Below are 27,396 nucleotides of genomic sequence, written 5' to 3' on the forward strand. Positions count from 1 at the left end.
ACACTACCAAACAGTAACCAACAAGAAACTGTACTTCAGTCTTCCAGAAAAGAGAGTGAGACATACCATCTCACACATCAGTCTCCGTAATTCTTTCTAGATAAATAAAACCTCTTTTCCATGAAAGGTAGTTGGTAACGTGTTTAGCATGCAAGCAAGAACACTTGGTTCAATGCTCACAACCGTGGAAAAAGTAAGGCATACTGATGTCCAACTGCCATCCAAGCCAGGTAGGCTAACCAAATCCACAGTCTCTAGGCTTGGTGTAAAGCCCTGTCCAGATAGATCAGACAGACAGACACTCACAGACACACACACTATGAATGAATGAATGAATGAATGAATGAATGAATGAATGAATGAGGAAGATATCCATATTCACCTCTGGTCTTCTCTCTCCCTCTCTCCTTTCCCCCCACCCCACCCCTGTACATGCTGCCTCATAACTGTAACTCTGGCCCTGAGACCCGACTCCTTTGGCCTTCAAGAACAATACATTCACGCCCACATATTCCATGGAGACACATACATATAGAGGGAAATAAATAGGTCTTTCGAAGCAACAGTAACGGGGCTGGAGAGATGCCTGGCAGGTCAGGGCACCGGCTGTTCTTTCAGGACTCAGGTTCGATTTCTAGCACCCACATGGCAGCTCACTGGCATCTGTAATGCTCTGCCGCCCACTTCTGGCCTCCGCAGGTACTGAGTGGCCACAGTCTATACACACAGACTAGGCAAAACAGCCTTACACATCTTGCCCCTAGCGGCTGATGTGGTGCACGCCTGTGCGGGAAGCTGAAGCCAGGTGAGGGGATTTCCAAGACTACCCTGGTATCTCAGAAGTCTGACTCAAGAATTAGACAAGCTCACTTCAGAGTCCTCCTCGCACATATGACGAGCTCTGCTTCAGTATTTCACAACCAAGACACAGAGACGCTAAAACCTACAAGACACGCCCTCATGACAAAATTACATCACGACCTCTCTCACAAGTGACACTCTGGTCCAGGGGCACCTCGATTTTATTATGGAATAAAATTCCTCTGAAAGAAGAAGTCTGTGAACATTCTCTTCCTTTTGTGCGTTTTGAAAGCTGGGCTCAACTTCCTGAGGTTAACTGAAGGGCTATAAAAGCCAGCTCTCTGCTCCAGGACCACCTGTATATCACAGGCATGTGCACACACTTGTGTCATCCACACGTGAGCTCCAGAAAACTGCAAACGGGGAGTCTGACCCAAACAGTCAGCAGAAGACAATGAGGAACTGTACTTGTTCTGAAGAGGCAGCATTTGTAGGCAGTATGATCCCCCCCCCCCCCAAGTAATGTCTGGATTACTTCACATGCCTGTATCACTACTGGGAAACCCACATAATTTATGCGACACTTAAGTTCCTGAGTGCAATGAAGACAATCACCAGTTAGAGCTTCTCTATAATGAGCGTACAGTCCTAAGGGTGAGCCCTTCATTCTGATAGCAAACGCCAGCCAGGGCCCCTGAGGTCATAGAACATTTGTAGCCCTTGGTTGGCCTGAAAACTTAACATCTCTGCTCCAGCCACTGGGCAGGGTGGCTCAGTGTGGACAGAGTCAAGTGCACATGGGTGGTGGCACGGCTCACTTCATGGAGAGACGGGGAGACAGATCTTTCTCAAAGGCGAACACGTCACATGAGTACCTAGTTCCCTCACGAACTTGGCAACTCAAGTTTCACAGGAATCACGGGTGGATATCGGACAGCTTTATCAGTGTTTCTAAAATTCAAATAAAAATTATTGCAATTTGAAGTTTTTCTTAAAGGCTTAACCACACAACCCCATGACACCAGTTATCCAGCCTCCACGACAGACAGGTGCATGGATCTGAGTAGACATCTCACATCAAATTCATTTTAATTCTAAATGGGTCTGCACTTTAACGCTGGTGTGCGATCCGCATGTGTCCACAGAAAGGGTCCTAGAAAATGCACATCTTACTGTTCAAGTAAAAAACATATTCCATTGTACAAATATTTTGGAAAAACGGCTTAAATGTACATAAGAATTAAAAATACAACTTTAGTACAGTCTGCACGTGGGAGCCCTGAGCTCAGGCTCTCAGGAGGTCCTGGCACTTAGCAGATGGCCCCGAGGCTCCCGCCGCCTTCGCCTTCGGGGCTGCTTGCAGGAGAGCCGGATGCTCCCATCGTCTGCTCAGTGGCTGGCCGACCCTGCCTGGCCGTCAGCAGGCTCCTCACCCTCGCTCTCCTTGTCCCAGTCCTTCATGCTGGCGCCCATCATGAAGTCATCTCGCAGAATCTTCCACCCCGGACCCTCCTCTGATTTCACTTCGGTCTAAGAAAATACAGAACCAAAACGTTCACAAGTCAATTTAACCATAAAGAAAAATTTTAAATTATGCACTTCAAAAAGAAAAAAAACTTTTCAGTATGTACTTTAAATGATAAGACCAAAATAATATAAAATTGATTTTGTATATGTGCTCATGTACAGTACATACAAATACAGAGTAAAATCTCCACCAATGAAGCATGAAAGCAAAATAATCTAGAGTTGGGGAAAACAAGAGATTTGGTATCGTTTTAAAAAATATTTGGGCATTAATTAACCTTCGGTGATGAAGTCCTTGGCAGGGTCTTTCTTGGAGCCTAAGGTTTAACCCCAACTGCACTAACACAAGAGAGGGAGTGACTGGCGCTATAGCTGCCTGAGATGGCGCCTCATCCAGATTCTGTAGAACACGAACGAGGTCTCGCTGCCTGACACAACTGTGGAAACAGGAACTAGTGAAACGCAAAGGTTATAAACAACTGAAGCAAGAACAAACTCAGGAGGCATTCACCCACCCAGTCACAGCTAAGGACGGACACACTCCTTCCTCTGCGGTACAACAGCACCACCTTGTGGCACTCTTGAGTACTGCAACACATTTCTCTGTTACTAACCACTGTCCAGCAGAACCCCGTGCAAGGAACGTGGAGGTGGACACCAAGTCCCGTTCTCACAACTGCAGGCCTGTGCACATCTACCCCATCTGGGGGCTATATCTATGCCACAAGCATTTTTTAAAAGGCATCAAAATGTTGGCAAGTTTATCTCAAGAGCACCTCTGTCAAGGAACCCTTCTGGTTCTATTTATTTATTTTTAACACATGACTCTGCCTCGTTTAACTTTACTCACTGCGTTACTGAGTCAGCAAGTACAGCCGGATGCTCTACAGCACCACCACATTCCCACTCTCCTACGGCCCTGCCAGACAGGAATCGTCACTCTCACTGACGAAAGGAAACTGAGGCTCAAGACCTCAGCTGTTTGCTGATGTGTTCATGGACAAGTCAGCGCTGAAGCAAGGCCGACATCCTTGCACGATACACAGTAATGGGCTACGGTGACAGCATCTCTCACACAGCTGCTCTGCTACCTGTTCTCGTCCATCAGCAACACAGCAGAACCAACGCTAAAACACACAGAAAATATCTGAATGTCTAAGATCATGGGGTGGGGGAGGGTGGGGTTAACACGTCTCTGGTATTCCATGCTGCCTTCAAACTTAACTGTGAGACAAGAATGACCCTGAACTTCTGATCTTCCAGCTTCCACCACTGACTGTGGGATTACAGGCACGGACCACCACCACACGTGGTTGACACACGCTCTGCAGGCTAAGCCACATCCCTAAGCTCTGTGTAAGATAACTTCTAGGGACGTCCTAAACTGAGCAAAGTACACTGTTCTTGTGCGGGCCATCTACTGTACTGCTCCATACACAATCTCACCACCGAGCAGACTGCCTAACACACCCACAGTGAAGACAAACCAATCACAAGGTTAACACAAAACAAAACCAGGCATGGAGACATTTGAGGTCTAAACTACAGCACTGCATCCCCACCTTCTGTGCAGACCACGTCATGCAGTGTTCAGAACTGATGTGAGGTTGATTAGATGATGGCCTAGAGCAACTTGTCTAGAACCCTTTATGCTGACACTAACTGAAAAGGAAAACTGAGTAGGGCTGGTCAAATGGTTCAATGCTCGCCGTGCAAGCAAGAGGACCTGAGTTCCAGTGCTGTGTTTATAGAATAAAGAGAGGGGTGATATGTTCTATGGAGGTGTAGGAGAAGGGGGTGCCTCTGCAGACCCATGCTGAGACATCCCTTCCCCCTGAGGGACCAGCCACAAGATGAAGGTAGAGGATAGAATGGAGTTTATTCAGGGCATGGGGAAGGGAGTTAAGAGGGTAGCAGGACAGAGAAAGAGAGGGGGGAAGTTGACGGGGAGAGAGGAAGCAGGGGAGAGGGGGGAGCCAGTCATGAGCATGTGGAGAGAAGGGGGAAGGGAATGGCAAGAGAAGGGACAAAAGGATAGAGGGGAAGAGCAAAAGAGAGCAAAAGCGAGAGAGTGAGGAGAAGGCAAGCAGCCCCTGTTATAGCATCAGGCATACCTGCCTGTTGCCAGGTAACTGTGGGGGTGGAGCTTGGACAGAATGCTAACACCCAGTGCCTACAGAAAAGAATTGGGTATGGCAGCATTCACCTATGTCTTAGTGCTACAAGGGCAAGACAAGAGGACCCGACTGAAGCTCCAGTTCAGTGACAGGCTGTCTGCCTGCTACAGGGAAAAGCATTCATCATCCACCTCTAGGGCGCTTGCACACGTGCTCGCTCGCTCTCTCTCTCGCTCTTTCTCTCTCTCTCTCTCTCTCTCTCTCTCTCTCTCTCTCTCTCTCAACTGTCTGGTGCTCAAAATGAGTTTTTAGCTAGAATCAGAAAATACTTTTCAGATTTTAAACTGTGTGCTACAGACACAGGTACAAGACTCCGGTGTACAATGCATTTCACGAAGCAAGAGCAGGCCCAACCTCACAGGGCATCACTAAGTTCAAGTTAGAGACAGAAGCTTCTGGAGAACTCCACGCCTGTAGTTCTTACACCACACTTGGCCCATATTCCCGACCCAAACACAACTTACTCTGAATACAACTGCTGTTCATGTCAGTCAGCGTCCTACACCGTAACTACATGGTGTCTTACGTGAGTACAGTAAGGAAGTAACTTTAAACTCTTCCCATCCACCGTGGAGGATCCTGTTCCTTGGTTTCAAGCTTAGAGGCTTAGAGTCTTGCTTTGTCTAAACTCTACTATTTAAGTATTTCCAGTAAACAAACAGTAAGTGAATTATTTACAAAGTTGGCATTCCACACATTCCGTTTGCGATCTCCCCAGCCCTGCAAGGGGCTAGCTAAGGACAGTACCTTTCTCTACTCAGGCCCCGGCTTCTATGCCTCCAGATCAACTGGAAATGTCCTAAAACTGCTGAGGCCACCTGGAGACCTGTGTGGTCTTGCTTCTAGGCTCTCTTCTCGGGGCAGGGGGCTAAGCACTAGACAAGTACAGTTTTAAAAGTACCTAAAGAGTCCTGGCCTGGGTGGAAGACACCAAATACGCCTGTTTCTTCACACTGCACTAGATGCCTGGCTATGCTACAGGCTGCCATTTAACAGACACAGTAAGCAGTACCCCCACCACCACCATCTCTGTTCAATGTTTAAAGACTTCACATCACAAAACCATAAAAAAATAAACAGCTCTGCCTCAAAAGAAATGGCTTTCTCTGCATAAATGTAGACTGAAATTTGTTGCAGTGATTCTAGAAATTTCTGTCCTGTGCTGTAACTCCCTCCTTCCCCCTGCAAAATCACTGTGGCTTAATTATAGCAAAACTGACATAGTGCCAATCTCTAATAAATGAAAATCTTGCAGAAAGTTTGTATTAAAAGCAGAAGTCAGGCTGGAGAGATGTCTCAGTGGTTAAGAACACTGCAAAGATCACAGATATACTGAGAAAATCTCCTTTCCCTGAGACAGGAGCTCGATACACAGCCCTGGCTGGCCTAGAACTCCTGAGGTACACTAGGCTAGCCTTCCGAATGCTGGGATTAAAGATGTGCACCTCACCTTTCTCAGCTGGTGCTTGGAATCTTACTTACCCCAAAACCAAGCATCACCAAAGCTGCTTCAGTAGAGACTGCCCACCATCGCTCCTCCAGATAAACATTACACGTTACACCCCACCACAGCCATGTTTGTCTACAGGCCAAATTTCAACATAGATGGTCATCTTCACCCGGAGTTCCACTTCCACAATGTGGAATGATAGGATTCCAGGTGGGAACAGCCCAAAGCCCACTTCCCACACCTCTGTGACTCCCTTTGGTCCCTGAGTTCTCTCACCGGGGTGACGATATCAGCACCTGCTAACTCGCACCATCAGGAAGCTGTAAGTTAGGCTGAGGTAGGACAGGAACCCATGAAACCCACAGAACGGCTTACACGGGCTGCCGTGCTCCATCTCAGAGTTTTAACAGCAGGCGGGTCTGACATAGCGACTGCCCACCATGCCAGGGATGCCCTACCTGTCTGGCTTTGGGGCTCTTCCCAGCAGAACTGTTCTCACTTGCACCATCCATTCCTCGCAGAACACTGATGAAATCCTTCTTGGAAACAGTTGACATCAGCTTAGCTCGCTTCCGGATGGAGCCTCCTACTTCCTTAACCTTTTCGTCAACATTCCTCTGGTGTTTCTGAACAGCATTGAAGAGCTGCACCACGCCCCTGAGTACAGAGCATCAGGGCAACATGAGACACACAAGTACAGCAGAACACGGTCTCTCCACCTCTGTACAGAAGAGAGGCAGGTGCTCTCGGGAGGCCAGCACGCTAACCTATTCCGAAAGCAAGCACTGAGCTGAACTCAGTCTCATAGGGTCCCCTTACTCAACAATGGAGGGACTTAGCAGGCACTGTCTTTTTTAGTCAAATCAGGCAATAAGCTCACTTTACTTTTACCTTAAAGCATGTTGAATTGACAAGGCGAATTTTCATGTTGCTATTTTAAATAATGGTTAGACAGTACTGAAAACCATTGTGTTGTTTCCTTTTATTCAAACCGCAATGACCAAGGTGTCTCAATTTCCAGGGATCCTCACAGGCTGAAAACAGTTACCCTCTTTTAACAGATGAGGCAAGACAGGGACATTCAATGGTGTGTGCAGATTCTCACTTGCAGCTCCCACAGGTCGGAGAATGACTAGGGTAATCTGTTAACCCACAAGTTACAAACCACTCCACTAAATCCAAGATTTTGTTGTTTTGTTTTCTTTTTCCAGACAAAGTTTCCCCATATAGCCCAGGCTGCCCTGGAACCCATTCTGTAGACTAGGCTGGCCTCGAACTCCCCCCTGCCTCTGCCTCCCAAGAGCTGGGATCAAGGGTGTGTGCCACTACCAACAGGTACTGCTATGTTCTAAGTAGCACCTTCCCCAGTCCCCCAAGCTCCATGGTTGTCACTGCACATAGATTACATCATTCTGAGAGACATGTACACAGATGAGAAGCAGACACCATATCCTGTCCAGCTCTCCACATGGACCGTGACAACTGTCTGGTGCCGTGTTGGGGGATGGGGATCAGAGGGAAAAGGCTAAGGCAAAGCTGGAGTAATATGTGGAGCAACATCCTGTAAACACAGTGCCAGAGAACAAACCCAGCACCGTGCATTTAGAAAGCACCAGAAAAGAAGTGCAGTCAGGGGTTTGACATAAAAGTGATGCCCCAAGCAGATTCAGGCCAAATCACACTTGACACACTCCGGCTCTGCTTCCAGACACTTCCAAAGTCTTTGGTCAAACTCAGTGTCCATCAGTAGGCTGCAGGTGAGTCACTTGGTTCTGAGAAGGCAGAGCTTAGGAATCTCATCTGAGCACAGGAGTCAGTAGCAAAGCTTCTGTATACTTGTTCTTACAGGCGTCTGAAGCACTGTCTTACCTTGTCGCAATCCTCTGAAGGTTCCTCTCTGCCTCTTTGTCTTTGATGACATCTGGCTTCACTCTGCACAGCATTTCCCACTCCCGCTTCTTATCAATCTGTGTGGTGAATACAGTAATTATGAAGTGGTTATATGAATGCGGTACTAGGCGGTTTTGATAGTACAGCAAACTCTGATATTATATTCTATGAAAGGACAGAGGTAACAAAGCATCCTACTTCTGGGTGTCAGAGGCTGTTTCTAAAACCCAGTTTCAGGGGCTGAGCCCCGAGAGCCTGTGGTGAGCACTCTGTGTGCCTTGTGAGAGGCAGTCTCTGAGGTCGTCCTCTGGCATCAGCTCTGGAGAGCTACCAGTATATGCAGCAGGCAGTGCACAGCAAGTGAGCTGGCCACCCACTGAGCAGCACAGCAGCACCAGGGGGATGTACAACACACCGCCCACCTCAGCAAGGGCCAGTCGTGCCACTCGTTCCCTGCCAACGGACTCATCAGCCCTCAGGATCAGGTCTGTACCAGCTCTGGATAGAACAATATCATATGCAGATACTCAAGCACTATCTATTTCTCTTTGTATAAAATCATTTAAACCTATTTCTCTCCTCCTGGCACATCTAACCAATGTTCTTGTCACACACAGCCTTTTTAGTCACAAATTCAAGTAATCAAGTGAACTGATTTCCTACTGCTGTGCAAACACTGAAAGGGAGCTGGAGAAAGAAAGGCTCGCAGATAAGCATGGGCGAGTGTAAAATGCTCTCTGGATGCTCTCTGGGTATCACCCTGTTCCCAGGTGCCTGATTTCACAGAACAGCTACTAGGTCTGTTTCCCAAGCTAATATACAGTGGCCTGGCCGGATGAAATACTTGCCTAAAGACCACTAAGCATCTACACTGAGGATTGTGGAAAATGCCAACTTTTCTCTCCCCCTCCTCAGTTGTATGTTAGGAGCATGGCTAACGCTCCTTACTGGACATAACCTCACTGTTTCCTTTAGAAAAAATCTTCTTCCTCAAATCAGTGCATTTTAAAGTCAGCAGATGGTTCTGAGTGCTCTGCACAGCTCGGCTCCAGCACTCAGAGCTGACCCACAGGCTGCACAGCTCGGCTCCAGCACTCAGAGCTGACCCACAGGCTGCACAGCTTGGCTCCAGCACTCAGAGCTGACCCACAGACTTGTCCCTGGCTTTCAAGCGCTGTTCCTGCTCTCCCTCCCTCCCTAGAATTTGGAGACTATCATAGTCTAGTATCTAGGTAGAATCTGGACACAGATTCTATCATTTTAACAAGTTGTTCTAGCCTTTGCCAGTTAATAAACAAATTTTCACATTTCCACTGAAAAGCTTTCTCTCTAGTTTAGAGACAAAAATCTCTCTTAAAGAACAAAAAGAATCCTGAGTGTGAGCAAAGCTGTGTGTTAAGAGGGCAAGGTCCTCATCCCAGCTTTCACGCAGAGCAGCCAAAGAAGTAACGTGGGCATTGCCAGACATAAAGGGCAATATAACCTAATTCATCTGTACCTGGAAACTACTCCTTGGAAGTTACTGCTTCTACATTGTCAGTACAAATATGGAAGGTTACCTTTCTTTCATTAGAAAATACTTATTTTTAAAGGGAAATATTTTTCACATAGAGATACGTAAGAGTAGTACAGGGGCCCAGAAAACCTTCCTACAGCTTCTTTTATATTGTAAAACGGCCAACTTATATGCACATTTAGGTCTTTAATCGAGGTTAAAGTGGCAAACTTCTATCAGGTGCAACTAACCAGAACAAGAATCCAGTTATCAACAGAAAACAGCCACTCCTCCTCTACCTCAGGTTTACCTGGTAGGCTGGGTATGTGACTTGACCCTGCCTACCCACCCCTCCCCAGCCCTTAAAGCAGAGACAGCGGAGCACAAGCATGACACACCTGCTTCCTTTTCTCCAGCCTCTCCTGCTTTAGCTTCTCCTTCTCCTTCTCCAGCTCTTTGTTTTTGGTCAGGATGGTGGGTTTGCTTTTAGGAGTCTTTTTGTTAAGGATTTTTGCCATGGCATCTGCCCAGCCCGAATTAGTCCCAGCACTCGATTCTGCAGCGACTTCATTTTCCTCCTCACAGGATTCAACGTTGTCCTCGCTGTCTGCTTCTGCAGCTCCATCGTCTGAGTCGTCCATCTCTGACTCACAGCTTCCTACAGACCACAGGAGCAAAATAAATTAGCCTCTAGCGCCCAGGGCAGAGCACTGCCAGAGCCCCCCAGGCCCCAGTCTGCAGCACTGATGAGCACCAGGATCTCTGTGTCACTAACAGCACGGGACAGCAGCCCACAGCACTGACATGGTCGCTGGTGGCTGTGGGTAACTGACAGGGAGCACTGCAGCTGCTGGAGTTTGTCGCTTTTTGCAGTAAACATGCTCTGGGGTTCTTCCTTGGTCTTGGAAATAAAATGCAGAAATCACGTATAAAGTGATATGGGATGCCATGTCCAGGGACTTCTAGCCATGTTAGACACCTGGGATTACTTTGTGCTGCTAACGACTGGTTATGAATCCAGTCAGTGCAACAGAGACAAATCCAACAGCTGCTCCACCTCGCCTCTGTGAGGCCAATGCTGAGTGCTCTCCATACCCAGAGTTCTAAACTTAGTGAACAGACGAACCAAGATTACGTTTTATGTACTCAAGAATTAACGCATTAAGAAAAACATTTTGGTGTCAGTGTACCAATTCTCTAAGAGATTTGCCCAATATTAGAATTCTAAACCTGTGTCCAGAAAATACTAAAAACCAGCCTAACTTGTTAAAAGGTGAATGCAGCACTAAAATTGTTTCGGTCAGTTATTTATTTATTTATTTATTTTTAAAGAAAAACAAAACCAAAACTAAATGACACAGTCAAGGTGCTGAACTGCAGTGCTGAGTCAGTCACAATGGCTGCATCCGGCTCCTCCAAGCTGACTGACCAGCTCCTGGGTGTGCAGCAGAATCCCATCCTGCAGAAGCAGCAAAGCCAGCAGCCAGCACCAGCTACAGGACACAGGGCACTTTGTGGCGCTCCAGTGAATTCCACAGGGAATTCACTGGAAAACACTTCAAAGGGGAAGTCACCCAACAGCCGAGTGGCTTGGAATGTTTTCTGGTAAGAAGAGCTAACAAGGGCAGCTGAGAGGTTTTCAGAAGAAAAGTGCCTGGGTAGTTACCGTTAAGAAACAAAGGTCCTTTCTCAGGTTGATGTCTGTGTAGGTGTATCCCAAAAGTTAATGAAAAAACAAACAAACACACAAAAAACTTATTGCCTCAAACTTAGGAAAAAGTGGAGGAGGAGGAGGAGGAGAAGGAAGAGGAGGAGAATCGGGTGTGAATTTCCCACTGCTCCCACCTCACTATAACGCTGGCTCCTCCTCACTGTGGCTGGCTGTGGAACTCTCTCAGGCTTTAAGCCATCCATCCATCAGACAAACTGCTGCTTAGACATCTTACGCAGACTCATTCTAGCACACCCTTCAGTCATTACTTTTGAATAATACAAGCTGGGCACCCTAAGTTCATAACTGAAACCCCAGACACTACAATACGGACATCTTGAGTGCCATATTGATCAGCTGTGGGTAAGTGAATTTAATGTTGGAGCACGTCCTTAAGAGTTCCAGATTAGGGAGGAGGATAACCAACCAGCGAAGTCCACACAGAGTAATATTATCAATGCAGTGATAACTGTATCCAGTCAAGGGCCACACAACTTCTTCCCAGAGCATCTCTGAGGTTCCTGCGTACTAACACTTAAACAACAAAGTTAATTGAAAACATGCTAATGTATCTTTTAGCCCTCAGAGTCAGCAGCACTATGGATGCTAATAACCAAAAATTCTAAAACAAAACCTACTTTTATTAAATGTTAACCAGATGAAAGACATACAACCATTAAAAGTTTATGGACCAACACTACCTGGAGCATCAGAAGCAGAATAGGCTTTACCAGTTCCTAGGAAAACATCAAAACTACAACACTGACATCTAGTGTTGGTCCTGATGCACCTGTACAAAGGCTGCAGAGCACTGTGGCCGAGAGGCTGTCCAGGATGCCACTGCAGCTCACCACTGCAGCTTACCACCGAGACCTGTCTATTTTACTGTTCTGGTTTCTTACCAGGAGTAATGCAATACACATTACACAATCAATCTTGCATATAACCTCAACTCACCATACCAATGAAAAGAATTCCAGAAGAATTTGGAAAAGTGATTCTTTTCTGTGGTTGATGAAAGGTATCTATGGGGGTGAGGAAACTCACATATGAAGCAGAAACACAAAGAAAAAGACAGGGAACACAGGAAGCCAAAAAAATAAATAGATAAATAAAATCCCTACATTTTATTTTATTTCATTCCATTTCATTTTAAGAGGCTCAGGGGACTGAGTTGAGCATTTGCTGCCAACAGAAATGACATTCTGCATAAATAAAAATAAACTTTTTAGATGCCACTGTAATAAGATCTGCCAGCACAAAGAAAGAGAATTTTCCTGTAAGTTACTGGAGATCGCTCACCACCATGAGAACCAGAGAGAATGGCTCACATAGCATCCTATATCACTTTATACGTGATTTCTGCATTTTATTTCCAAGACCAGGGAAGAACCTCAGAGGATGTTTACCGCAAATAGCAACAAACTCCAACAACAGCAGTGCTCCTTGTCAGTTACCCACAAGCCATCAGCCGCTATCACATGCTTCTACTATGTCCAGCATGACTGAGGGACCCAATTCTTCAATTTTTACCACCTTAACTCTAACTGGCCTGAGGAAGACATGGACACCTCTCCCCTGTTGCCTCTCCCAGGCCTTCCACAGTCTCGCACACTTGCCTACCTATCTGTTCCTCAGCCCAGGAATGATTAGTGGCTGACAGGACAGTAAACTGTTTTCACCAGGACTCACGCACACTCTTAAAACATGCACTCCTCAGCATTTGTGAGCACCCATGAAAAAGAAAACACATGAGGCTTTCTCTCCCTGGAGAACCTGAGTTTAGCAGGTAAAAGAGATGCTCAATAAAAGCTGTGACTCCTAAGGAAGAAGAATGAGGAGCTGTAGCAGTGAAGAGGGAAGCTCTCAGGAGCATTCCACATAAACTGCTGACCATGCTGCCTTGCTATTTTAAGCAGTTAAATGATGAGGAAGGCTGCAGGAAGGTGGAAAGCACACTTACCTGCCCGGTTACTGCATCTTACATGCAGCGTTGTAGTTCATCAAAAAGGAAAGGCCATCTCTGGACTTCTAAACGGGACGTCAGAAAGTCCCGTGTGAGAGTGGACAGCCGTCTTCATACACTGCTATCTAGAAATGACGCCACCACCCACCTTCCTATGCCACAGTTGCAGGACGCTTTCTCTGAGGGGTGTGGACTACAGAAACTTTGCCCCAAGAGCACAAGCTTACGAGCCTTGTTAACATCATGCCTGCACCTCCTCCTTTGGTCCAACTATCTGAGTAGTAAGCCCAATTAGTCCCACCTTCCTTCCTCACAGTACCTACTTCAGCGGCCACTGTTTTCATGTTTTGACCAAAGTGCAACTTAGTAGGGATGATGGGGGAGGGAGGGGCTTATTGCTTTCGTTACTAAACTACAAATTGAAGGACCCAGGATACATTTTTACCTGAACCTACAAATTATCTACTTACTCTGCCCAGTTCAAGGACAACTCCTTCAGGATATCCTCGTTCCCGCTTACACCAAGTGGCATTCATACTTTGCTTAAGAGGCAGACTATAGCTGATCAAGTGGTATAAGTCTGAGGCAGGAGGACTACCAGGTCAAGGGCCTGCCTGGGCTAACCAGTGAGTTCAAGGCTAGCCTGCATAACCTAGAGAAACCATGTCTCAACAAAGCTGGGAATGGCTCAGTGATTAAGGACCCAGAACCCAGGTATGGCCCCTAAGACCTACATCAAGAGGCTCACAACTGCCTGTGACTCCAGGTCCAGGGAATGTAACACCACCCTCTGGCCTTCCTGAGCAATACACATCTATAGTGCACACACATACAATCAGATGCACACACATATGCACAGAGAATAAAATAAATACATGAATAAAGAGGTGGCTCAGTAGGTAATGTGCTTGCTGCTCTAATCTGAGACCAGGAGATGAATCCCCAGAGTCAGTGTGAGGTGGAGCCCAGGAGTGCACATCTACAGTTCCAGGGTTCTCACGGAGGGAGGAGAGGCCGACTGTAAACTCTGAAAACTTGCAGGCCAGCTAGCATGGTACTTGCAGTGGCATATAACAAGAGACCAGCCAACACCACCACATACACCTCAGACAAGCTAGAGAGCAAAGACCTATACTCAAGGCTGCCCTCTGATCTCCATAGGATGACATAGCACAGGCATGTCCCACACATACAGAGGTACATCTGTACTGTGGAGTAAAGCACTCCTAGCAACTCCAAGGCCCAGGATTTGATCCTTCCTCATATTCCCCCACAAGACACAGGCTGTACCATTTTTATAGCACGCATGTCTCTCTGGTTCATTAACATGTTTTATTTTGTCATAACCATAATTTAAACAGTAAGTACTGAAAAGTATGTCTGCTTATCAAAGCTCAGCCCACGTCTCTTTACCACCATTCAAGCTCACACTGCTTAACACTGCAGATATTTTTAACTTGAGGGTCTAGTTTTCTAATAAAACAATTACAATAGGAGAGGTTTCACAGGCAAGGACTTTCCAAATGAGACTCCACCAGCCCAGGATGTAAAGGAAGAACCGACAACTGAGAAATTAAAGCTCAGAAAGCTTCTGTTGGGCAAAGGAGAAAACATGGGAGAGTGTGCAGCAGGAGAAAGCCTTCAGCTACACAGCTGGTAAAGGGGTAATAGCTAAACTATTGATCAAACTCTCCACACCACACACTGATGGAGCAAACAGTCCCACCACTGACTGGGAGAACAGACCATGCAGACACTCAGATGACAAAGTGCAGATAGCCAAAATACACTAAAAGTGCTTACTACCTTTAGCCATGAAGAAAATACAAATCAAAACTATTGTAATATTCCATTTCCCTCCAGGCAGAATATCAACAGAGCAAAGCAAACTACATATACTGACACTGGAGGGACAGAGGAAGACCTTCAACTGGAGGCCATTGTCAGACACACAGCAAGTCCGGCTCATGATCTCATCTTTAAAAAAAAAACAAAACCCACTTTCAGTAAAAATACACACTGGAAGCACCTATAAAAAATTAGTTTGAGGGTTCTTCAAAAAGTTAAAAAATTTGTCCATGACATTTTGAAACCCATGAAGCATAAAAAGATGATACATGATAAAGCTATACAAATCCTTAGTTTCCTACTGCTAGAAATACTACATCTTAAATAAAAACAGGTATTTTAATAACAAAAATTAAAAACTGAACCATGATTCAGTACTCCAGAGACACCTACACAGCCGTGTTTGCCACAGCAAGCTCTGGTATCAGCTTAGGCACCCATCAGTGGGAGAACAGAGATCTTCCCAATGTACCCAATGAATAAAAGTCTACTGGGCATTGCATAGGCATGAAGCTCTGTGCTAAATTCTGACACTGCTGCTATCAAAGTCAGTAATTCCTCATTCTCAGAGATCAGGGAGTTTGTGCAACACGCAATATTTCATAAAACAAAGATTTTTATTCTTGTAAAGAGGTCAAAAGAAATCAAAACCAGAGAACATGAAAAGTACAGCTCAAGACCTGTAAGCCAAATGCATGCTTTCTGTGAGGCAACTGTCATTCTACTTTAAGGGCATTGCTTGACGTCTCAGTGAGGCCCACCCTTCGTCACTGTGATGCCCAGTGGACAATCAACCACGTCTCTGGTGCAGCTGCCTGAGAGACGGGCCAGTGCGACCTAACCATAAGCTGGTAACGTGTACTCAGTGCACTCCATGGCCCTGAAGCAGAGCTGTTCAGTTCTTAGCATCTGAAAACTTAGCAATAGTTCTATAATCCGTGGGTCACCCTGCCAGAAAGACTGAATTCACAAGAGGAAAACAATCATTTTTTGGGTTAAATACTGAATTCTGAGTAACACTAAAGAATGTGCATTAACCCTTTACTACCAAATTCACCAAAGGCCCTGCACTACTTGTCACTGCCACAGAGATGGCGTGTAAATGCTGGGAAGTCATGGAGAGCACTGGACACAGTGGTAGAGGTCTAATGGCATCTATGTGGTTTGACACCAAGCACCACAACACAGAAAACACACAGTAAAGTTGGCTTTGTTTTGCTTTGTCTTGTTTTGTTTGGGGGTGGGGAGAGGTAAGCACATTTGGTGCTCTTCAGAGGACCTGAGTTCAGTTTCCAGCACTTGTGTCTGTAGGTCTAACCCCAGGGAATATAATACCTCTGGCACAGACCCACATGCAGGGACACATGCATGTGAATAAAAATACTAAAAAGAGCCAGGCAGATGGCTCAGCATGCCGATGCACTTGCCCTAAACCTAGTGAGGACCTGAGCTCGATCCTCCTCAGTGCATACGTAGAGACCCTACAGGTTGTCCTCTCACCTTCAGGGTGCATGCATTGTTGTAGCATGTCTGCCCCCCAAAAAATAAACAATGCAATTTAAAACTTTTAAAGAGACTAATATTAGAGATGCAACAACTCTACTAAAGGTGGTTCTAGATTAAGAAAAAACAGTTTTAAAAAAAGCAACAAAAGAGTTGGCTTAGTAAATGGAGCTGGAAGAACTGAGCCGGAGTCATTAGTGACTAATAAGACCTGATCCTAGAATGTAGGCTGTGATCATCACAGAAGCTGCAGACAGGCTGTTACCGGTTCAGAGGATACAGCTGACCTTCCTAACTGTGCATCCTCTACTCGCAAGTTCACACGCACGGCATCGTTCCTTCTGAACACTAGGAACACTCGTGCACGTGCTCTCAGCAGACACACGCCATCCTGACCACTTCTTGTTCACAACTGTAACTCTAGGTCAGTGCCTAGAAGGTCACCATAACATAACAGAGCGCAAGCACCCCTTGGATAATCAGGTTTCCACGTTATTCAGAAGCCACCTTGACATACGATCTATAACCAAAGAAAACTTTAGAAACCTAATCAGTATTTATGGTGAAAAGAACATTTCCCCTTGCAATTATCTAGTTCTGAGTAAAGAAATCCAATTTCCACCCAAATCTGAAAGCTGTATTGATAGCTTCCTTAAATGTGATAGTGTTTTCTTCTCTTAGACAGTAATGCTTACAATTATTCAAATCAAAACTGTACCATAACGAGATAAAATGGCTGAGCGGGTAATGGCACCTACAGCCAAACTCCTCCAAGTCCTCAGACCTCTGATGTGGGCACACACCAAATATACAAATGCAGTTAAAAAAAAAAAAAAATCATCATCCGGACCAGAGATAACATCAGGACCAGAAGCTCTAACCCCTGCCCAAGACCTTGCTTTTCCTAACACCTCCGGTGAGGGCTGAGGCCTTCAATTACCATCCAAATGCTTAGTCAGCTGCTTCTTGGTCTTGAAGTTTATGAATTCACTTACTTATGGACCCGAGGGACAAGTGTTGTTCTAGGAACTGAGGTTTAAGTGTCTGCACACTTATGGAACTTTCCAACAGCAAAAGCACTTCACAGGCTGGGGCTAGAGAAATGTCCGCTGGTCAAGTTCAGGCTCTGCTCTTCCACAGGAAGTTTCTTTCTTGGCAGCCACACGGGGCTGCTAACCACCACCTGTAAGTTCAGCTCCGGGGACCAGAGACCCCCCACATACTTGCTCCTTCATTCACATTACTTCCCTCTCACACACGCAGCACACATACACACGACCTAAAAATAAGAAAAAACAAGCCTAAAGAAAGCAAGGCATCAAGCCACAAAGTGAGAGCGACAGGAAAGTATGCACTGGAAAAATCTCTTTGACAAACACTAGACCAGAGACTGAAGTCTATGAACAAGTAGGTGACATGCAAGCACTTCAAGAAGCCCTCTGTGCCCAGATCCCACCGAGAGAGAGCTCATCTCCCAGGAGTGCTGACACACCTGGGAGCTCAGGTGAGCCCACCACTTCTGCTCAGACGGACCTGCCCAGAGACCTTGGGACACAGGAGCCAAGGAGCAGTCTGGGACAGGATCCTTCCAGTGTCCGTCTGCACCTAGAACTGACCCTATGCCACAGCTCTTGTTACCCAGATCTCACCAGGAGAGAGCTGATCTCCCAGGAGGGTCAAGTGCGAACACCAGAGATAACGAGATGACGAGAGGCAGGTGCAAGAACCTAAGCAACAGAAACCAAGGCCACTTGGCATCATCAGAGCCCAGCTCTCCCACCACAGCAAGCCCTGGATACCTGAACAGTCTGGAAAAGTAATATTCTGATTTAAAATCACATCTCTTGATGGTGTTAGAGGACTTTAAGAAGGACATAAATAACTCCCTTAAAGAAATACAGGACAACACAGGTGAACAGGTAGAAGCCCTTAAAGAGGAAGCACATAACTCCCTTAAAGAATTACAGGAAAACACAACCAAACAGGTGAAAGAATTGAACAAAACCACCCAGATCTAACTGGAAATAGAAATAATAAAGAAATCACAAAGAGAGACAACCCTGGAGATAGAAAATCTAGGAAGAGACCAGGTATCATAGACGCATGCATCACCAACAGAATACAAGAGATAGAAGAGAGAATCTCAGGGGCAGAAAGATACCATAGAAAACATCGACACAACCATCAAAGAAAATGCAAAATTTCAAAAAAAACCCAAAACATCCAGGAAATCCAGGACACAATGAGAACATCAAACCTAAAGATAATAGATATAGAAGAGAGCAAAGATTCCCACCTTAAAGGACTAGTAAATATCTTCAACAAAATCATAGAAGAAAACTTCCCTAACCTAAAGAAAGAGATGCCCATAAACATACAAGAAGCCTGCAGAACATATAGATTGAACCAGAAAAGAAATTCCTCCCGACACATAATAGTCAAAACAACAAACACACAAAACAATGAAAGAACATTAAAAGCAGTAAGGGAAAAAGGTCAAGTAACATAGAGAGACAGACCTATCAGAATTACACCAGACTTCTCAACAGAGACTATGAAAGCCAGAAGATCCTGGGCAGATGTCATACAGACCCTAAGAGAACAGGCTACTGTACCCAGCAAAACTCTCAATTAACATAAATAAAGAAACCAAGATAGTCCATGACAAAACCAAATTTACACAATACATTTCCACAAAATCAGCACTACAAAGGATAATAGATGGAAAACTCCAACACAAGGATGGAAGCTACACTCTAGAAAAAAGCAAGAAAGTAATCTTCTTTCAACTAACCCAAAAGACAGTCACACAAACATAATCCCACCTTTAACAACAAAAATAACAGGAAACAACAATCATTGGTCCCTAATATCTCTCAACATCAATGGACTCAATTCTCCGATAAAAAGACATAGACTAACAGACTGGATATGTAAAGAAGACCTAGCATTTTGCTGCACACAGGAAACGCACCTCAGTGACAAAGACAGATATTCCTCACAGTAAGAAGCTGGGAAACAAATTTTCCAAGCAAATGGTACCAAGAAACAAGCTGGAGCAGCCATTCTAATATCAAATAAAATCGACTTTCAACCAAAAGTTATCAAAAAAGATAAAGCAGTGTCCTTCGTATTTGTCAAAGGAAAAATCTACCAAGATGAATTCTCAATTCTGTACATCTATGCTCCAATATTTATGCACCCACACTCATAAAAGAAACTTTCCTAAAGCTCAAAGCACACATTGCACCTCATACAATAATAGTGGGAGACTTCAACACCCCACTCTCATCAATGGACAGATCATGGAAATAGGAACTAAACAGAGACACAGTGAAACTAAACAGAAATTATGAACCAAATGGATTTAACAGATATCTATAGAACATTTCATCCTAAAATAGAAGAATACACCTTCTTCTCTGCACCTCACAGTACCTTCTCCAAAACTGACCATATGTGACCAACTGGTCACAAACAGATACAAGAAGACAGAAATAATCCCATGCATCCTCTCAGATCACCATGGACTAAGGCTGGTCTTCAATAACAATAAAAAAGACAGAAGCCCACACACACATGGAAGCTGAACGATGCTCTACTCAATGACAACTTGATCAAGGAAGAACTAAAGAAATTAAAGACTTTTTAGAATTTAATGAAAATGAAGGTACAACATACCCAAACTTATGGGACACAATGAAAGCAGTGCTAAGAGGAAAACTCAGCTCTGAGTGCCTCCAAAAAGAAACTGGAGAGAGCATACATTAGCAGCTTGACAGCACACCTGAAAGCTCTAGAACAAAAAGAAGCAAATACACCCAAGAGGAGTAGAGAGCAGGAAATTATCAAACTCAGGGCTGAAATCAACCAAGTAGAAACAAAAAGAACTATATAAAGAATTAACAAAACCAGGAGCTGGTTCTTTGAGAAAATCAACAAGATAGATAAACCCTTAGCCAGACTAACCAGAGGGCACAGAGACAGCATCCAAATTAACAAAATTAGAAATGAAAACGGAGACATAAAAACAGAAACTAAGGAAAATCTGAATGAAATGGACAATTTTCTAAACAGATATCAGGTACCAAAGTCCAATCAGGATCAGATAAACCATCTTCAGTCACCATAACTCCTAAAGAAATAGAAGCAGTCATTAAAAGTCTCCCAACCAAAAAAAGCCCAGGACTAGATGGGGTTAGTGGTCAATTCTACCAGACTTTTATAGAAGACCTCATACCACTACTCTCCAAACTATTCCACAAAATTGAAACAGAAGGAACACTTCCCAATTCATTCTATGAAGCCACAGTTACATTTATACCTAAGCCACACAAAGACCCAACAAAGAAAGAGAACTTCAGACCAATTTCCCCTATGAATACCAATGCAAAAATACTCAATAAGATTCTCACAAACCGAATCCCAGAACGTATCAAAACAATCACCCATCATGATCAAATAGGCTTCATCCCAGGGATGTAGGGATAGTTCAATATACGGAAACCCATCAACGTAATCCACTATATAAACAAACTCAAAGAAGAAAAACCACATGATCATCTCATTAGTTGGTGAAAACGCATTTGACAAAATTCAACACTCCTTCATGATAAAAGTCCTGGAAAGAACAGGAATTCAAAGCCCATACCTAAACATAGTAAAAGCAATATACAGCAAACCAGTAGCCAACATCAAACTAAATGGAGAGAAACTTGAAGCAATCTCACTAAAATCAGAAACTAGACAAGGCTGCCCACTCTCTCCCTACCTATTCCATATAATATACTTGAAGATCTTGCCAGAGCAATTAGACAATAAAAAGAAGTCAAAGGGATACAAATTGGGAAAGAAGTCAAAATACCACTATTTGCAGATGATATGATAGTATAATTAAGTGACCCCAAAAGTTCCACCAGACAACTCCTACAGCTGATAAACAACTTCAGCAAAGCAGCTGGATGTAAAATTAACTCAAACAAATCAGTAGCTTTCCTCTACTCAAAGGATAAACAGACTGAGAAAGAAATTAGGGAAACCACACCTTTCACAATAGTCACAAATAATATAAAATACCTTGGTGTGACTCTAACCAAGCAAGTGAAAGATTTGTATGACAAGACCATCAATTCTCTGAAGAAAGAAATCGAAGGAGGTCTCAGAAGATGGAAAGATTTCCCACGCTTATGGATTGGTGGGATTAACATAGTAAAAAAAAAATCTTGCCGAAAGCAATCTACAGATTCAATGCAATTCTCATCAAAATCCCAAGTCAATTCTTCACAGAGTTAGAAAGAGCAATTTGCAAAATCATTTGGAATAATAAAAAACCCAGGATATTGAGAACTATTCTCAACAATAAAAGAACTTTTGGGGGAAATCACCATCCCTAACCTCAAGCTGTATTACAGAGCAATAGTGATAAAATTTGTACAGTATTGGCACTGAGACAGGCAGATAGATCAATGGAATAGAACTGAAGACCCAGAAATGAACCACATACCTATGGTTACTTGATCTTTGACAAAGGAGCTAAAACCATCTAGTGGAAAAAAGACAGCATTTTCAACAAACGGTGCTAGTTCAACTGGCAGTCAGCATGCAGAAGAATGCAGATCAATCCATTCTTATCACTTTGTACAACGCTCAAGTCTAAGTGGATCAAGGACCACCACATAAAACCAGATATACTGAAACTAATAGAAGAGAAAATGGAGAAGAGTCTCAAAAACATGGGTACAGGGGAAATTTTCCTGAACAGAACACCAATGGGTTCTGCTCTAAGATCAAGAATCAACAAATGGAGCCCTGAGAGATGGTTCAGTGGTTAAGAGCACTGACTGCTCTTCCAGAGGTCCTGAGTTCAAATTCCAGCAACCACATGGTGGCTCACAACCATCTGTAATGAGATCTGATCCCCTTTTCTGGTGTGTCTGAAGACAGCTACAGTGTATTTATATAGAATAAATAAATAAATCTTTTTTAAAAAAATGGACTAATGGGACCTCATAAAATTGCAAAGACACTGCCAATAACCCTATTTTAAAAATGGGGTACAGAGCTAAACAAAGAATTCTCACCTAAGGAATATTGAATAGTGGAGAAGCACCTAAAGAAATGTTCAACATCCTTAGTCATCAGGGAAATGCAAATCAAAACAACCCTGAGATTCCACCTCACACCAGTCAGAATGGCTAAGATCAAAAACTCAGGTGACAGCAGATGCTGGCAAGGATGTGGAGAAAGAGGAACACTCCTCCATTGTTGGTGAGATTGCAAGCTGGTACAACCACTCTGGAAATCAGTCTGGAGGTTCCTCAGAAAATTGGGCATTGTACTACCTAAGGACCCAGCTATACCACTCCTAGACATATACCCCAAAATGTTCCAACATATAACAAGAACACAAGCTCCACTATGTTCATAGCAGCTTTATTTATAACAGCCAGAAGCTGGAAACAAAGGAATGGATACAGAAAATGTGGCACATCTACACAATGGAGTACTACTAAGCTATCAAAAGAAATGACTTCATGAAGTTCATAGGCAAATGGATGGAACTAGAAAATATCATCCTGCATGAGGTAACACAATCACAAAGAACACACATGGTATGCACTCACTGATAAGTGGATATTAGCCCAAAAACTGGGAATACCCAAGATACAATTCACAAACCACATGAAGCTCAAGAAGAAGGAAGAACAAAGTGTAGATGCTTCAGTCCTTCTTAAAAGGGGGAACAAAAATACTCACAAGAGGAAATATGGAGACAAGGTATGGAGCAGAGACTGAAGGAAAGGCCATCCAGAGACTGCCCCACCTGGGGGATCCATCCCATATATAGACACCAAACCCAGACAATATTGTGGGTGCCAAGAAGTATATACTGATAGGAGCCTGATATAGCTGTCTCCTGAGAGGCTCAGCCAGAGCCTGACGAATAGAGACGTTTGCTCAAAGCCAACCATTGAACTGAGAATGGGGTCCCCAATGGAGGAATTAGAGAAAGGACTGAAGAAGCTGAAGGGGTTTGCAACCCAATAAGAAAACAATATCAACCAACCAGACTCCCCCGCCCCCCAAAGCTCCCAGGGACTAAACCACCATTCCAAGATTACACAGAAATGGACCTATAACTCTATCCACAAATATAGCAGTGGATGGCCTTGTTGGACATCAGTGGGAGGAGAGGCCCTTGGTCCTGTCGAGGCTAGATGCCCCAGTGTAGGGGAATGTCAGGGAAAGGAGGTGGGAAGGAGAGGTTGCATGGGTGAAGGAGCACCCTCATAGAAGCAGGGGGAGGGAAAGAGGGTAGCAGGTTTCTGGAGGGGAAACTAGGAAAGGGGATAACATTTAAAATGTAAATTAAAAAATACCCAATAAAAAAAATTGTTTGGGGGAAAAAAATACTATAGGCAAAAGGCAGAGAACTCCAGAATGAGAGAATGTTCCATGTGTCAAGCAACCAAGATGAATAGAAAACAGAAATTATCCAACAGCAGAGCAGCAAGTGATGAGACCTATCATGCAAGTTAAAACTTCTGAATGCTACTCATGACATAGTGACTTCACATAGTAACTGAAGCCACTAGTTCATGGTTAACTGACAGAATGGGAGACACCCGGAAAGTACAGCTACACATGAGGCTTCCTTCTAAACTAAGAAGCTAGTGCCAAGAAGTATGTTTAAAAGCAGCAGCAAGGGCAGACACACAACGGTGAGGCCTCCTGAGATACGACTTCCTTTCATTCTGTTGCCAAATGTTACTTCAGTACCTATCCTTTTTACCATTTGCACTTTTTAAATACCTTGTCTCTAACTCCCAAAGGCTCACAATCCCCCACTGCACAGAAACAGTCTTTCTTCTCTCTTGTGGTTTTTTGCTGCTCACTTTCTGAACCTATTCCATCCATTATTTCTATTGCAGCCCTTCCTTTCACTCTTTGCTAGGAGGTCCAAATAGAAGCTCGTACAGCCTTTTCTATTTCCTGCTAAATGCTTACAAGTTGACTGTCAGTAAAACAGCCAAATCCCCCCATCTTAAAGATGTAAACAGTCTGCGAGGTTTTCAATACCAGCTCTGATTCGTCTCTGCCAAAACATGTAGCCTATGCTTCGATCTAAGAAAATTAACCGTGTTTTACTTCACCTCTAAGTAGGTACCGGACCTGGGGATATCACCAGTCCATCTTTTTTGCTCTGCTCTTCATTTGTGTGCTGCCTTTACTGTTAAGTTTCTAATTGGCATCGGTAGTTTCGCCCACCTTAGTAACAGCTGACTGAGTAGAAACATAAAATTATAAACACGACAGCAAGGCGCCTCTGAACAACAGAGCTCCTCTCTCAACCTCAGACTCTACGCAAGGAAACTCAGTCTTGCAGTGGGAAGCTCAGCCCGACCTTCTCAGCCGGCGAAGCTCCGCCCGGCCACATTACCTTCTCCGCCGGAAGAGTCTTTGAGCTCATCTTCTAGCTTCGACACTGCAGCCTTGGCTACCTTCTTCATTTTTTTCTTTTTCTTCGGGGAACGCTTCAGCTTTCCTCCGGGGTTCACACGTGAGTCCTGAACGGCCGCAGCCATTTTGGTTCGCCGGAAGTGCAAAATGATAATTCAGTCGGGTCGCAACAAACGGAACTTCCTCCTCTAGTTCCGGAGTTACAGAGTTCCGGAACACCGTTGTCCGGCCTGAAATTCCGCTGTGGGAGCCTCCGGTGTAGATGGAGAGAGACTCGACCCACCCGGATTCTCCAGCGGAGTCGGTTCTCGGCTTCACCCCTACCCCAGCGGTGCATTCCGGGCGGCGACTGCAGTCAGCTCTTATTTCCTTCCCCTAGAGGTTGGTTCCGAGTTAGAAACCGCATCCCCACCCACTGACTTGATACCCTCCGGTGAACGAATGGATAACAACGGAACAGCCACGGAATCAGAAAGCAAAGTTGACTTTCACATCTGTTTGTTGTTTTGTTTTGTTCTTGTTTTTCCCCTGAGGACCAGGCATGTTCTAATAGGTTTTCTAAAGCTCGGTGTTTTCTGAATTGAAGTTTCTGGGTTTTGACAGATCAGGGAGGCTGCCCAGGTAAGGGGCGGAGTGGGGGCGGGGGGAATGAGCCACGCCCTAAATCCTACTTAGCACCAGCCTTAAACTACAAAATAGCCTTGCAGTAGACCCAAGATGGCTTTGGGGGGCAACAATGAGTATCCTCCTAATTTAAACCTTTAAATCCTATCAGTTCCTTCACTAATCTGCTAAACTCAGACTCCAGCCTTCCTTCGAAAGTCTATAAATGTAAGGAACTCCCTTTGTTTTGTGAGTTGCTCTTGGATCTGCACCATATTCCAGCCCACACCCCTAAGCCCGCTAGTGTTATTAAAGGACCTGAGCTCCTGAAATACGTCCCGGCACGTGTCTATAGCGAACCAGTGGGTTTTTCTTCTTTATCTAATGGGTTTTTAATACCAAAATCTGTCTTTAAAAAGAGAAAAGCAGCAGAAAATATGAATCCTTATGTTGATTTATTGGAGTTGGTGTCTATACAGAAGATACATATATGCATCCTAAAAACAAGGATACATATTTTAAAACAGCATGGAAAATACAGCATTGTAAGTACAGTTTAGGACAAGATCAGATGCCAGCATAAGTCTCTGAAAAGAACAATTCCAGTGCCACATAAAGGAGTTTCCCAGGTACTACCCCCTCCTGGGTCTTCTCTCCTCTATAGCAATGCAATGCTCTAATTAGAATGCTGTGCCGGCTGGCGCTGATGCTACGTCCTGCTGTCTCATATTTAGCACTGTAACAGGGCCCCAGACCTTAGCATAACTGACTTCATGACGGAAGCGCCATTCAAGCTGTAAAAATTGTAGACAGTAGCACCTGTCAAAACTAAAACGAAGACCTAATCCATCAACGCCCATATAGTTCTGAGAAAGTCTCAGAATATCCTAACCTTCCGCTTTAGCTTCTGCAGTTCCATTTCTGACTGACTGTTTTTGTTAACTGAAGTAGATCAACCCAGAGCATGAGGTTTATGCTTAAAGGCTCACCCTCAGCACGGCTCAGTGGTACACTGGGGTCCTAAACGCCCAGTGTAGTTGCTGGCCAGCTAATAAAGACTTTTTATTGACTTAAGCTATGTGCTCTTCTTCTCTGGTGGATACTCGAACAACAACACAGTTTATTTTTAATATTTACTTTCATTTTTTTCAGACATATATATATATATATATATATATATATATATATATAGTCTCCCTTCCCCCAAGTCCTCTGAGATCCTAGCCATCTCCCTACTAACCCAACACTTAATATTCTTTCTCCCTCCCTCAAACTCCCCCCTCCAAAAAAAAAACAGGGAAAACATCAAAAGAAGTTTCAAAACAAACAAACTATTTTTTTAAATATTTATTTTCTATTTTTGTAAACCTGGATGTGTTTATGTGCACCACCTGTCATAATGCCTGCGGGGGCCAGAAGAGGGTAGGATCCCCTGAGCTGAAATCCACTTCTGAGTCCTCTGCCATGGGGGCTGGGAACCCTTTTGCAGGGTCCTCTGCAAAAGTAGTAAATATTTGTAGTCACTAGACCATCCCTCCAGCTCCCAGCCTCTCTCTCTTAGTTTTTTTCTACTTACTCTTTGTCAAATTCATGGGTGTCCTCGGTGAATCTTGATAAAATCTACTCCCAAATCTCAAACACCCCACACCCTACATCATGTACCCCTCCCATTTCAGGTCCCGTTTCTTTTTTTTTCTTTCTTTTTTTTTTTTTTTTTTTTTTTTTGGAACCTACTGAGTCCAGTTGGTGCTGTCTCTTGCTTTTAGACAACCTACTACCAGTCACACCCTTGAAGAAAAAAAGTGTATCCCCCTCCCACATCAATTCCTCAGCTCCTCATCTAAGGGCCGGGCTTCACTAATCTCCATCCTATCCAGGGACCCATTTCTTTTTTATTTTAGTTTTGTGGCAACATCTTACAAAGTTCCCCAGGCTGGCCTTGATTGAACTCTGTAGTCCAGGCAC

The 27,396-nt window shown here is 44.4% G+C and overlaps 1 protein-coding gene across 1 annotated transcript; it reads right to left on the minus strand.

Annotated features, from left to right (window-relative positions):
* Window positions 1-1,873: 1,873 nt before the first annotated feature.
* On the minus strand, window positions 1,874-24,957 carry Rrp15 (ribosomal RNA processing 15 homolog). The gene is made up of 5 exons (NM_001009702.1): window positions 24,809-24,957; window positions 9,739-9,998; window positions 7,825-7,922; window positions 6,414-6,612; window positions 1,874-2,331 (listed from the first exon to the last, which is right to left on the minus strand). The coding sequence occupies exons 1-5, from the start codon at window positions 24,951-24,953 to the stop codon at window positions 2,191-2,193; spliced, it is 843 nt and encodes a 280-aa protein (NP_001009702.1). The 5' UTR covers window positions 24,954-24,957; the 3' UTR covers window positions 1,874-2,190.
* Window positions 24,958-27,396: the final 2,439 nt, after the last annotated feature.

The sequence above is a fragment of the Rattus norvegicus genome, chromosome 13 (genome assembly GCF_036323735.1).
Source record: "Rattus norvegicus strain BN/NHsdMcwi chromosome 13, GRCr8, whole genome shotgun sequence".
NCBI lineage: Eukaryota > Metazoa > Chordata > Mammalia > Rodentia > Muridae > Rattus > Rattus norvegicus.